This window comes from Octodon degus, unplaced genomic scaffold, assembly GCF_000260255.1.
Source record: "Octodon degus isolate 3935 unplaced genomic scaffold, OctDeg1.0 scaffold00021, whole genome shotgun sequence".
Lineage (NCBI taxonomy): Eukaryota > Metazoa > Chordata > Mammalia > Rodentia > Octodontidae > Octodon > Octodon degus.
The window spans coordinates 11,637,211-11,650,774 of NW_004524597.1; the positions used below are offsets into that span (position 1 = coordinate 11,637,211).

A 13,564-nucleotide genomic window follows, 5' to 3' on the forward strand; every position below is an offset into this window, starting at 1 on the left:
TCACAGCAATCCTTGTGCCTCAGTGCTGCAATTACACGTGTGTGCCACCATGCCCAGCTGTTGTTACTTTTAAACCATGGCCACATCTGATGTGTCCCTGCAGTCCTTTTGGTTCCCTCCTTTCTGGGGTGATGGTCTAGGCCTGTCCTGCCCACATCTGGACTTTGCCTCACTACAGGAAACACTGGCCCTTCTCAAGGGCAATAAGCCCCTAGCCTATGTACCAGAGACACTTGTCATTACCAGAGCGCCACTGTGCCCACGCCTTACAGATTGCCACTAAAAAATGTGTGTGTTGAAGACAGTAGGAATGCTAGGAGTGGTGGCGCATGCTTGTAATCCCAGCATATGGGAGGCTGAGGCAAAAGGATACTGCAAGTTCAAGGATAGCTTAGACAAAAAAAAAAAAAAGGATAGCTTAGACAGACTACATAGGTGAGACCATGTCTCAGTACAAAAAACAAAACCACACACACATATATATATAGTAGGAGTGCACACTGAGGTACTTCATTTTTTTTTTAAGCTACCAGGGATCAAACTCAGGGTCTTGTGTTTACCAGGCAGGTGCTTACGCTGCTGAGCTATATCCCCAGCTTCTATACTGCTGTACTTCAGTCAACTTAGGTTAACTCTTTGACAGTGTGTCTCCACCTCCTGCCTCCCAGCTGAAAGTCCTGGTTCTAGCCAAGCTTCTTCTCACCTGTTATGGATCTCAGCAATACAGTATGATCACTGAGAACTTTCTTTTCTTTTTGACTTCTTGTTTATATCCAATCAGAGACTCCCTTGAGAGTGCTGAGGTGTGGTTAGGGCTATGCTTCCACCTAGACATAGTCTTTTTTTTTTTTTTAAGATTTTTTTTTTTTTTTTTTTTTTTAAACATTTATTTATTTATTTATAGTGTGTGTGGCCAGCTCAGCCCACCAGGGGGCGGGGCTGGCTGGCATGTGGTGCTGGGGGATCGAACCGCAGTCCCTGTGCTTTCCCAAGCTTGTTCCAAGTAGGTGCTTTAGACCACTGAGCCATCTCGCCAGCCCATACACATAGTCTTATTTCACTTTCTTTTCAATGTCTGGGAATAACTTATTTAGATGCAAACTGTCTACAATTTCCAAATCCAATATATAGAGCAAGACACATGTAAATAAATATAGCTTCCAAATTAAAAAAAAAAAAATAAATATATATATATATATATATATATAGCTTCATTAAAAAAATTAAAAGTAGGGTTTTTTTGTATTTTAGGACAGGGTCTACAGGGTCTCACTATGTAGATCAGACCGGTAGTGATTCTCCTATTGTCAGCCTCCCAAGCCCTGGGGCTACAGACTCTCTTACTGGCTATGGCTCAATAGCCCTCTCAGCATGCCCCAGGGGCAGGGCTGCATAGCGCGGTGGGGATAGAACCCCAGCCTCTGAGCTCTGCCTAGCAGGTGCTTTAGTCTGCTTAAATGTTTCTATCCCAGCCCTTCCACTGTATTTCCCCTGTCCACTAAGATAACAATTTAAAATTTTTTATTTTTGACACTGGTGAAATACTTATTTCTATTCTCTTGTGGGTCATTGGTTGTTATTTATTTTTTTGAGTCTTGCTATGTAGTGCAGGCTGGCCTTGAACTCACAGGTGTGCACTACCACACCTGGCTTTTATTCCTTTAAAACATGATGAGCAACATGGCTGTAGATCCCTTTCCCTTAGAACCGCGCAGTTTCTCACCACCTTGCTGTCTGTGTAGCTATGCATCATTGCCCTCCCCACTCCTTGTTGCCCCTGCTTTGGAGATCCTGGCTTTTGCGCTCCATGTGTGAGCATTGTGGGTCCTGCCCCTCTGGCTAGCCTGGCCCCACTGATGGAAACAGTTCCTGGATGTGTCTGACTTGGTCTGGGCTGGCTGCTGCTGTCATCCTATTGCTGGGGGCCTTCGTGGGCTGGAGTTCCCAGCAGTGCTCTGATGGACCTGGCTGAAGGGTGAGGAGGTGGAAGGAGCCACAGGTTGCACATTCTCTTGCAGGACTCCTACCCCAGGTTCCTGAAGTCTGACATGTATAAAGGCCTGCTGGCAGATGCTGTGATCCCACTGGAGACAAAGAGACGGTGAGCCTGGGCAGTGCCCTGTGCCTGCCAAGTGGTGGGCTCTGCAGGGAGGGGACAAGGCCCTCCAGCCACTTGCTCCAGCTCCTTCTCCCCCACAGAGTGTTCCCGTTTATGCGGAAGCCTCGGCACTCGAGCCCCAGCCCGGCTCTTCTCCCCACCTCTGGGGAACCTCCAGCCACTGGCAGTACGGCAGGTGGCGACAGGGAGGGCTAGACAGACTCCCCTCATCATGCTCAGGCCTTGTGCAACTGCGGGGTCACCCTCTCCTGATAGCTTGTGAGCTCCCAGTATTGGTGTCCTCTTGTGTCCAGAGTCCAGCCTCTCTCTGCTTCTCCTTTTCCCTCCAATGCTGCTGCCCCTGCCTGAAAGGAAGTAGCTCAGCTGCAAAGTCCCAGGAAAGGGGTTTCACAAGCAGGATCTGTTATTGGCAGGATGGTGAGGCCGAGGCAGATGCCTATGGAGATATGCAGATCTCTGGGCAGCGTGCCCTGTCCAGGAGAGCTCCACGTGGGCTCTGGGCGCCTGGTCTTGCTGAGGCATTTGGAGTGGCTGCACAATCCCATTGGCAGCCTGTGCCCAGGAGTCTCCCTCCCGGTGCACCTCCCACATACCCACCCAATATCCACCTAAGCTGCAGTTTCCCCACTGGACTTATGATGGAGAGTTGCCCTGACCAGGAGGTTCCTGGACCCTGCAGGGAAGATCTTTGCCAGGGTGGCAGAACCAGAGTTCCGCCCTCCTACCCACTGGCATTCCCCACTGAGTGCCCCATTCCTCTAGACTAGATGAAGTTACAGGCCAGCTTCTTTTGGGGTCCACTTTAACCACAGGGCTGCTTCTGACACAGAAATAAAAGACTCTTCTCCCTCCCTGAGTCCATCCTGCTGTGGGTCCAGCTAAGTGCATGTGTTCATGAGTATGTGTAGTTCATGCCCGTGTATGTGGTGTGAGTGCTTATAGCATATACAGGTAGTGTATTTGCATGCTGTGGGTATACATAACTGGTGCAAGCATGCTTGTGACTGAGTGACTGGGAGGGAGGTCAACAGGCATAGTTCAGGTGTGAAAGGGAGTCTCTGTGGAGAGCCCAGGCATGGCGCTGAGGCGCAGGGATCCAGACTCTGGAGCTTCAGGCTGGATTTTATCTGCAGCCTTGGGGAGCCCAGCCTCTGGGGCAGGTAGTGCCAATGTCCATTCAGGCAAGCCAAGGTGAATGGCATAGGCCAGCACAGTGCCTGGGATGGCAGGGGGCTCCTGACATTGTTTGGCCTTGCCTGGGGAGTTGTGCCCAACCTGCTGTTAAGCCCCTAGCTTGGCAGTCTCCAAGACTCAAGTGGTCACAGGTATGTGGACATTTATGGACAAGTCTAGGGCATGAAGGCCACCACAGGAGAAAAGAGAAACCTCTTGCTGGCCTCTCAACTCATGTAAAACAGGCTTCTAGTCCCCAGGAGCTGCGAGGTGATCTACAGGATGCCCTAGCGAAGCAGGCTCTGGGTCCTTGGTACAGCTTCTCTGAGGGTTCATGTGCTCCAGCCCATGCTGTGGAAGGGTGGGCTCCATGTTTTCATATTCACAGCTTGTCCCTACAGCTCCTCAGTACTCAGGGCCCCATGGGTAGGTTCCCTTGTTTCTTGAGACCACAGGAGCCACTTCCTGGCTCAGCACCCACCTGTTTACCCTCAACCTCTATGTTCCCACCCAGGGCCTTCCCAAGCAGGAGGAAGAAGAGAGCTATGCTTGTGTTCTTTCAATGCCTGGCTCCCATCAAAACTCCGCAGACAGCAAACCCCTACAGCATTCCCCAAGGGCTGATCATTGTTTGGCATGAGTTCAATCTTCCAGAAGTCCCTTCTGAGCTCCCTGTTGCTGTAGTGGTCACCCCTGTTCCTCCATCATGATGATGTGGCTGTTTCTGCTGCCCAGAGGACAGGTGCTGAGACCACAGGCTGCCTGTCCCAGCTAGGAGACCCACTCTAGGGCTGAGTGCCTGGCCTGTGCCGCAGGGCTACTCACAGCTGCGACATACCTGGAGGCTATGCGAAGACTGCCAGGTGCTGTGTTTATGGGCAGGTATGAGTGGGGCACCCCCCTTCTCATCTCCATTACCATGGCCTGGAAGCCTAGCCTGAAAATTCCTATCACTACTGTAGTGCTTTGTTTCCTGGGGGCAGAGACAGGCAGGCAGACACCAAGCAGGCTTATACTTGGGGCTTTTCTGGACAGTGTAAAAATGTTTATTCTGGTGTTTTCTGTGGTGACACAGTCAGGCTACTTTGCTACAAAGGTTGGGCTCTGGGCTGGGCAGGGCTGCTGCACATGGAGCACAGCTGCTCCGGGGCCTCAGGAGCAAGAAGGCACAGAGGTGAGTCCTCCTGTATCAGGTAAGCAGCATTGCTTACCATGCCAGGGCCACAGGGCCCTGCTTAGGGTCAGCAGATCCAGTGTGTAGTAAGGGCACCCATGAGCTCTAGAGCTGGCTCTGTCCACCAGTCAGGGAGACCCCACACCCAAGGCCTGTTCCTCCACCTGCATGGGAATGTTTCCTCTGCTCTGGGAAGGGCTTGAGGATATGTGGCCTCAGGTATCCTCAAGGCTCACCACCCTCTGAGTTCATTATTCCGCAAGGATGGTGCAGAGGACAGAACCAGGTAAGAAGAAGAGGAAGGGACACGTGACAGCCCTGGGGAGCAACACGTCCCATAGCAGTGACTTCTCTGGTGGGAGGGAAGGTGGTCTGGCAGGGGCTCCTAGTGAGGATGAGGAGCCACAGGCCTGAACTGCCCAGCAAGAGCACAGGGAGGTATCCTGGCCTGTACAAACCCCATGGGACACAAGTTGTGATGGAGTGATGGCTGTGGTGTCCTGGTCTGGAGGCCCAGGGTGTTCCCACACAAGTCCCTGGGTGTAACATATAAAGCCATGGCTCCCCAGGGGAGACTGTCACTAGTCTCAGTGTGGAGGCACAGGGAAGGGTGGATGTCCCAGAAGGTTTGGTTTCTGCAGTTGTCGTCTCTCCGTGGGTTCCCACTGGCACCACCTAGACATCACTCCGATACCGTAGCCAGGAGAACCTATCTCTGATGGCCTGGTCACTGTCTGGCCTGCCTTCACCCAGGTGGACCACTCTGCTGCCTGGGACAAGATCCCGCACCTTGTACTTGACTACAGAGACCAGACCAGGCACATCCGAGCTTGCTGGGCCTGTCAGGAGGACGTAGGCAGCATGGCGACTTGACTCAAACAGGACCACTGTTGGAGGACATACCATCAGTGTCTCGCAGGACTAGCCACAGCAGAGCTGGGGTCGGGATGATCTGGCCCAACTATACTTACCATCAAAGGCGATGATGTTGGTAGAAACATTGGCCAGCTCCAGCAGGACGCTGGGCAGGGTAGGGTGGAACATGTACAAACTGTGCTGGGCATCCCCAGGATCCTGGGCCAAGAACTAGCAGTGAGTTTTGCACTCTGCTATGCTAGGGCTGCAGCCACATCCTAATCAGCCTGTGACTCTGGGATCATCCCTGGCAATGCTTGGGTAAACCCATGGGCACTGCTGTTAGAACAACCATGCCTATAGTTCTATGTCCACAGATCCTATCTGGGGTCTCACAAACTGCCAACTCAAGCTTTACACTCTGCTGCAATCCCTTCCTTCCCCCACCTAGTCCTACTCCTGGATCCCTTACATGCATCCCCAAGAAGGCCCACAGGATACTTTCTCCTCAGTATCACTGCTGAGACCAGCTCTCACTCAACTTTAGTGAATTTGTGATGGCCTCAGTCCTTCTGAGGACCCAAGCCTGGCATCTCTGGCCATGGCTCCTGACACAGGGGTTCTCTCTGAGGGGCCCATACCATCTCGTTGGTGCCAATCAGTTCATGGAGGCCCCAGAAGAAGAAGGCTGAGCGGTGGTCTGCAGTTGGCAGGCTGGTGGATGGTGGGGCCCCGGGGAAGCTCGGGAGGGTCTGGCTCCACAGGATGGCCCCACTGTGGAGGTCCAGAAGCAGGATCTAGGGAGCAAAGGGATACACTGCTTATCAGGAACTCAGAGCCTGCACATGTGCACACCCCCCAGCATGCCATCCCTGAGGAAGGCCAGAACCTATTGCCAGCTCTGGGGGCAGCAGCCCCAGGGCCACGCCATATCTGCTTTCACCGATGGTCCTCAGTACAGGCAAGATGGCACCTCCAGAAGAAACAGGCCTACCTGTCTATCGATGCCAGTTCCGTTTTCAATGACCACAGCTGGCGTGTCTGGTTTATATTGGCCAAGGATAGGTTTTCTAGAAAAAAAACATCAAGGAAAAAGAGCTCACAGGGGTCTCTGTAAGGAGACTAAAATGAAGGAAATACCTGGTGACAAGATGCCACTCAGTCCTCAGTGGCCACCCCAGGCCCAGGAGCAGACATCTGTGACTAGCAGATCCCCTGGGCCCCCTGTGGGTGAAGGCACCAGCAGGGACAGGCAAGGGGACTCCAGCAGAATCTCAGCCCCTCCAGCCCAACTCTCATCCTCTTTACCAGCCAGTGGGATCTGCCGGGAGGCCAGGGAGGGGAACAGGTGCATCCACTGCAAAGTGTGCAGCAACTGCACACCTCTGGGACAAAAGCCCCATACCTCAGGACCTGGACTGTGCCGAGGGTCCACCTGGGAGTCAGCTCCTGTCCATCCAGCAGCACACAGGCCTCTGAACTAATGAGGAGCACATCCTGGCCAGCCTTCCCTGGGACATTCATCAGGAATTGAACTGTTCCAGAGCTAGACAGGGGAGTGGGAGGGAAAAGCATAGGACCTTCAGGATGGGTCTTAGTTCAGGGAACCCAGCCAAGTGGGGGCTGAGCCCTATATTTCTCAGTGGGCCAGCTGGGAAACATATACAGGGAACAAGAACAAGCCCCCAAGAGGAGCCTTTCTCCTCAGTTTTGCTTAGTGTTTGCCCCATTCTCATATCTGATGGCAGGATGGCCTTAAGAGGCCAGCAAGACCCCAGTGTTCCTTGGACCACCTAGCTGTCCCATGCTGCACAGCGTGTTCCTCACCAAGGCCTGTGACCTATGGGAAAACTCCCTCTGTGTCAGACTAACCTGGGCAGGAGCCTGTGGGTGGAGGCATTGAGCATGTCCTCCCAGTGGGGGTCACTTTTAAACAAGGCATCTTTCCCAGTCACCTTCTCATAGAGATTCTTCAAAGAACAGCCACAGAGGAAGCTTGCTATTCAAAACACAGAAGAACCCACTGTCACCAGAGTCACACTGACCTTGGGTCCAGGGGAACCCACCAGCCCTACTTCCAATAGCATGTGGTGCCACATCCAGTGCTGGCGCTTGGGCTCTGACAGTCAATGACAAACTGGTGCCTCTGAAATATGAGCAGGAGCTGAGTACAAACCACCACTTTTAGGTGGTTGTTGCACATACTGCTTTTTCCATTGTACTGAGCTCACTTTTTTTTTTTTTTTTTTGGTATACTGAGGACTGAACTCAGGGCTTCCATACTGAGCTACTGCCTCAGGCTATTCTGAGGGGCTTTGCTAAAATTCTAAATTGTTTAGGCTGGGTTTGAACTTAGAATCCTCCTGGCTCAGCCTCCCAGAGTGCTGGGATTAAGGTGTGCACCACCACACCTGGCTTGTGCTTACATTTTTAACCCAGTGCCACCATGAGAGGGGAGCCTGCCATGGGAAAGTGGTGGGAGAGCATACCACAGGGCAGGAGAATGTAGTGTGCACCCGTCCTGGTGACATGAAGAAGGGGGTTGCTGCCTCCATCCATACCGAGGCTGCCTCTATGGCCAATCTGGTGCCCAGTGCTGCCTGAATAGATGGATCCACTGACCTACGAGGAAGAGCAACAAAGAAGAAGAGCTGGCCCACAGGAAGGAGGGCTTTTGGGGTGAAGCCAAAGAAGGCGAAGCTCTCTTGTTTTGGGAAGAGTGCTATGACATATGGTCTGTGCCTCTTTGTGGAACAGCCTGCCTGGAGGTGCAGGGCAGCCCTGGGCCTGCAGTCTCACCCCAACACAGCAGCAGTACAAGTGGGAAGGGCATGCTGTGATTCTTGGGGAAGGTACACAAGCTCCTACAGAGATGGGGCCATCTCAGCACCCTGGATCTGTGGGCCTCAGGAACACAGCCTCAGACCTAAATTCTCTGTGGGAAGTGGAAGTGAAAGAGGAGGAGAAGGGAGGCTAGTGGTGAGTGGCCTGGGTGATGTGGGAGGAGAGCTGCGCTGGTCTGCACCTCCTTTCCCTCTTGGGTGAGGATCAGCAGGTCTGGGGCACCATCACTGTCGATGTCAGGTACTTGGAGCAGAGGGCTCAGGATAGACGTGTTCCCACCAAAGCTGCTGGGGTGGCTCCACAGGGTTTCCCCTAAAACCAAGCATACTGTCACTGCACACCACTCCAAACCCCTCCATAGCCACTCACGTGATTGTGTCCATCCTTAGGATCCCAGACCCACTGCACTCTCAGAAACAGAAATGTATGTAGGCAGGCCTAACAGTCCTTGTCAAAGGATAGACACAGTACTTCTGAACACACACACAGGCCTATGTGAGGAAGCATGGGCTAGCCACATGACAAAAGCCAAGAGGGTCCTTCCTGGGGCCTGTGGATCTCCCTTCCTCCTTTCATATCTGGACTTCCAGCTCTGGGGCAATGAGCACAGGCTGTTCTACACCAAGTGACCTTTTCCAGCTCAGAAGATGGTACCCAACTTCCAGCACTCCAGGCTACCAGGGACTCTGCCTCTGCTGGGTGACAGGAATACAGTTCAGCACCAGGCAGGTCACACTCAGTGCTGGGCCTGCTGAGTATAGGCTCTGACAGGACACTAACCCATCCATATCTGTTTCTGGATCTACTCCTCAATTCTTAAAATATTTCTAGCTTGGGTGGAACCAGGGATTGAACTCAGACCCTTGCACTGGTCAAGGAAGCGCTTATTCCACTGAGCCATCTCCCCAGCCCCTCTAGCTTGTTCTTTGTTTTCCCTAAAGGTTTGTTCTCCCGCCCCCCCCCCCCCCCGTGGTACAGGGGATTGAACTCAGGACCCTGTGCTTACCAGGCAATTGCTTATTTTACTGAGCTATCTCCCCGAGCCCTCCCTAAAGTCTTAAAACTACAACTTCCAAGAAAAATGTCATTATCCATCAAATCCTAGGCACAGAATTCCTTGTGGCCTTGGCAAGGTGCCAAGGGCTTTCAAGTTACTCACCATGCTTTCCTCTCCTGGTGCTCACATGTACTATTCCCCTCAGGCTCAGAGACTTGCTCCCAAGGGTGTCTGAGTACTCATAGGCCTGGATATCCAAGGGGCCCAAGTAGCCACTTTGCACCCCTCCTCCTCAGCTTGCCTCAGCTCCTCACCTCATGGCAGGTGACATGTGATTACACTGACCCACAGCAAGGTGCAAGCCTGAGATGATGTGGCCCAGACATAATGTGCCAGAGGAGCTGAGAGAGCCAGGGCACATGATTTTCAAGGGGTCCCACATCCTTTGCAGGGCTCTGCAGGCCACCCTGGAGGTAGCACTCAGGGCTGACACCCCCTGCCACCCCAGTGAGAGCCCTCACCTGTGAATAAGTTGATGGCAAGAAAAGAGCCAGGTCTTCCCACAAGGATGCAGGCTGAGGATGTCTTACTGTCCAATGGCTGGGGCACAGTGCATTCCACAAATGCCACGTCTTGGGCCACAGGCCTCTCCCAGAGCATACTGCCGTTAGCCCCTGACACAGCAGCCACAAAGGCACAGGGAGAGGAGAAGCCTGGAAGGGAGACCCACAGTTAGTTACCTGTCAGACCACCTGCTGTTTCCCACTTGCTGCTGCCCTCATCACACCTTGCCCCAGGCCTGCCCCTAGGCCCATTTCCTTATCCAGCCCCTTCGCTCTCAGATTCATGGGCCTCTAGTGTTGGCTCCAAGCAGGTGAGGAGCTGAGCCTGACTCCTGGTCTCTTCCTGGTCCTACTAAGAAGGAGGAATGAGGGGATGGTTTCCAGAATTCCCACATTCACTTCCCTCAAACACTATAAAAGGGAGAGGGTAAACCAAAACAACAATCCCTCTTCCTACAGGGAGTCCTTCCTTCTTCAGATAAAATCAAGTTACCTTCATCAGCACAGGATCGGTTGAAACTGTTACTGCTGTTGGTATTTTTATGAAGAAAGACAACATCTTGTATCCGATCCTTGTTTATGTCTTCCATGGCCAGAAAGTCATAGGTAACTGAAAAAGTGAGCCAAAATGTTGTTCCATGGGCCATGCCTGTCTACAAGAAGGTCCAGCCCAACAACAGCATCCAGCTTTCTGCCCCATGGAATTTGATACCATTTGAACCTGCACTGTGAAGTCTCCCCAACAAGAACAGAGTCAAAAAATTTCACTAGGTCAAAAAATTTCCTCACACATCTCCAGAAGTGCAACAATTCTTCATGAACATGACAGGCTGGAAAGATATTATCATGTGTTAACCTTCAGGAGAAACATCAAGACATCAGGTATTATGAGTGAGTGTTCTGAACACCTTGTTTTTTTTTTTGCAGAACCGGGGCTTGAACTCAGGCCCTTGCACTTGCCAGGGAAGCACTTATTCCTCTGAGCCATCTCCCCAGCCCCAACCCTTTGTTTTTGTTTTTGGGTCTCACTATGCAGCTCGGACTCGTAGTGATCCCTGTCTCAGCCTCTCCAGCGCTGGAATTACAGGGTGTGCCAGCACACCCAGTTTCAGGGGCATGGCATGCAGTATCAGGTAGCAAACCTGGGTCCTTGCACTTGCCAGGCAGGCACTTAAACCACTGAGCTATCTCCCCACTCCCATGCTTTCTGTTTTGAAGGAATCCTTCCGAAAGCCACACTCCACACTTCATTATGGACTCATGCTTTCTTTCAAGGACTCAAACAATAAACTCTGTGCTTTAAAATAGAATCTTCATGGCACTGGATTTGTTAATTTCTTTGACATGACACCCAAAGCACAGGCAACAAAAGAAAAAAAAAAGTTGGGCATGGTGGCTCAAGCCTGTAATCCCAGCACTCAAAAACACCCTGAATGGGCTGGTGAGATGGCTCAGTGGTCTAAAGCACCTACTTAGAACAAGCTTAGCAAAGCACAGAGACCACAGTTCAATCTCCCAGCACCACATGCCAGCCAGCCCCGCCCCCTGGTGGGCTGAGCTGGCCACACACACACACACACACACACACACACACACACACAAATAAATAAAATAAAATAAATTAAAAAAAAAAAAAAACCACCCTGAAGACAGTGAAAGGCCAGGTATGGTGGTGCATGCCTGTAATCCCACCACTTGGGAAGGTGAGGAAGGAAGATTGCTGAGTTTGAGAACAGCCTAGGCCATATAGCCATGTTCTGAATTACACTGTGAAACCTTTTCTTAAAAAAACAAAGCCAGATGTGATGGTGCAGGCCTATAATCCTGGCACTCAAGAGGCTGAGGAAAGAGGATTGTTGCAAATTCGAGGCCAGCCTGTACTACATAGTAAGATTCTGTTTCAAGAAAAACAAAAACAAACAAACAAAAACAAAAACAACAGAGAGTGATGCCAAAATACTGCACATCATACATACCATATGAGAGCAGTATCCACCATATATGACTCTTAGGACCCAATGATCAAACAAACAACCCAATTGAAAAACAGCAAAGGATTTAATATACATTTTTCCTAAGAAGATGTACAAATGACCAAAAAATACACGAAACAATTCTCCACCTCACTAGTCATTAGGCAACTGCAAATTAAAACCACAATGAGATATCACTTCAGTCCCACTTGGATGGTTATTAGTTAAAAACAGAAACAGAAAACAAGGGTTGGCTGCAATCTCATGCACTGCTGGTGGGAATGTAACACAGCACAACTACTGTGAAAAAAGTCTAGCAGTTTCTCAAAACAGTTAAAAATAGAGTTAGCATATGACCTAGCAATTGTACTATACCCATAAGAATCAAAACCAGGGATTCAGAGAACTACCTGTACATCTATGTTCACTCGGCATTATTCACCTCAGCCAAAAGTGGAAGCAACCCTGCCCATCAACAGGTGAATGATAAACTGACACTGCATGGTCAGCCTTCTGTATTTACAGGTTCCACATCCACAGATCTGACAAACTTCAGATTAAAAAAAAAAAAATTCAGAATACAAATTGTATTCCCAAAACAAAATAAATTTTTATTTTATTTATTTATTTTAACAGAACCAGGGATTGAACTCAGGCCCTTGCACTTGCCTGGGAAGCACTTGTTCCACTGAGCCATCTCCCTGGCCCCAAAAACAAATTTTTAAAAGGTGTCTTTCCTAGACATATACAGATATTCTTGCTCTATCATTATTCCCTGAATAATACAGTATAGCAACTATTTAAGCACTAACATTGTATTAGGTATCATAAGTAGTATGAGATGGTTTACAGCACAAAGGATGCTGGGCTTAGTGGTATGCAACCACAGAGCCACCTACTCAAGAGGCTGAAGCAGGAGGCTCACTTGAGCTTAGGAATTTTAGGCTAACCTGTGCAGCAAAAACACCATCTCAAGTAAATAAAGTATATAAGGAGCTGGGGAGATAGCTCAGTGGAGTAAGTGCTTGTCTGGCAAGCACAAGGTCCCGAGTTAGATCCCTGGTACCACACACACGTACATAGGATGGGGCTGGGGAAGATAGCTCAGTAGAATAAGGGCTTGCCTAGCAAGCACAAGGTCCTGAGTTCAATCCCCAGCACTGAAAAAAAAAAAAAAAGTATAGATGATGATGTACATGAATTATAGTAGGTAAATACTACGCACACTTTATATGAGGGACATGAATATCCTCAGATCATGTTAACCTTTGTTTGTTTGGTTCATTTTTTTTTTTTTTGTTTTTTAAGGAAGGGTCTACCAAGTGTTCAGGGTTTCAATACTAGATCAGATCGATAGTGATCCACCTGTTTACAACCTCCCAAAAGCTGGGATTACAGGTGCATACCACCACACCCGTCTCAATTGATGTCTCAGTGCACCCCGGGGGCAGGGCCAGCACAGCAGGCCTGGGAATTGAACCCCTGGCCCCTGCACCTGCTTGCAGGTGCTTTAATCTGCCGAGCTATTTGGCCGGCCCTCTACCCTTTGGAGTAGAGGTCATGCAACCAGTAATATCCCTTGGATACTGAAGAATGACTGTATAGGCATATTAAGGATTATGATTCAGTTATGCAAGGGAACAAAGCTCCGGTACATGTTACGGCACAGATGAACCTTAGGATATTTTGTTAAGTGAAACTAGCCAGACACTGGAGGACAAATATTGTTTGATTCCACTTATATGAGTATCCTCGAGTAGGAAAATCCATAGAGACAGAAAGTAGATTCTAGGGGCCGGGGAGATGGCTCAGTGGAATAAGCGCTTCCCTGGCAAGCGCAAGGGCATGAGTTCAATCCCCAGTTCC

The 13,564-nt window shown here is 50.4% G+C and overlaps 2 protein-coding genes across 6 annotated transcripts in view; one reads left to right on the forward strand and one right to left on the reverse strand.

Annotated features, from left to right (window-relative positions):
* The window catches only part of Rgs11 (regulator of G protein signaling 11), a 9,401-nt gene extending 6,370 nt beyond the window's left edge, over positions 1-3,031 (forward strand). Inside the window, exons 15-16 of one of the 3 annotated variants that reach the window (XM_023711836.1) lie at positions 2,019-2,101; positions 2,200-3,031. In XM_023711836.1, coding sequence (XP_023567604.1) covers positions 2,019-2,101; positions 2,200-2,314 — 198 coding nt within the window. In that variant the 3' untranslated portion in view covers positions 2,315-3,031. The remainder of the gene's footprint in view (positions 1-2,018; positions 2,102-2,199) is intronic. The other 2 variants (XM_004628135.2, XM_023711837.1) reach the window with 2 other exon arrangements.
* Positions 3,032-4,299: 1,268 nt separating this feature from the next.
* Positions 4,300-13,564, reverse strand: part of Fam234a (family with sequence similarity 234 member A) — a 51,386-nt gene continuing 42,121 nt past the window's right edge. For all 3 annotated transcript variants that reach the window (XM_023711639.1, XM_004627945.2, XM_023711637.1), the window contains 10 exons: positions 10,219-10,335; positions 9,684-9,875; positions 8,347-8,477; positions 7,811-7,943; positions 7,194-7,320; positions 6,727-6,867; positions 6,316-6,391; positions 5,963-6,118; positions 5,438-5,540; positions 4,300-5,353 (listed from right to left, as the gene is read on the reverse strand). In XM_023711639.1, coding sequence (XP_023567407.1) covers positions 5,142-5,353; positions 5,438-5,540; positions 5,963-6,118; positions 6,316-6,391; positions 6,727-6,867; positions 7,194-7,320; positions 7,811-7,943; positions 8,347-8,477; positions 9,684-9,875; positions 10,219-10,335 — 1,388 coding nt within the window. In that variant the 3' untranslated portion in view covers positions 4,300-5,141. The remainder of the gene's footprint in view (positions 5,354-5,437; positions 5,541-5,962; positions 6,119-6,315; positions 6,392-6,726; positions 6,868-7,193; positions 7,321-7,810; positions 7,944-8,346; positions 8,478-9,683; positions 9,876-10,218; positions 10,336-13,564) is intronic.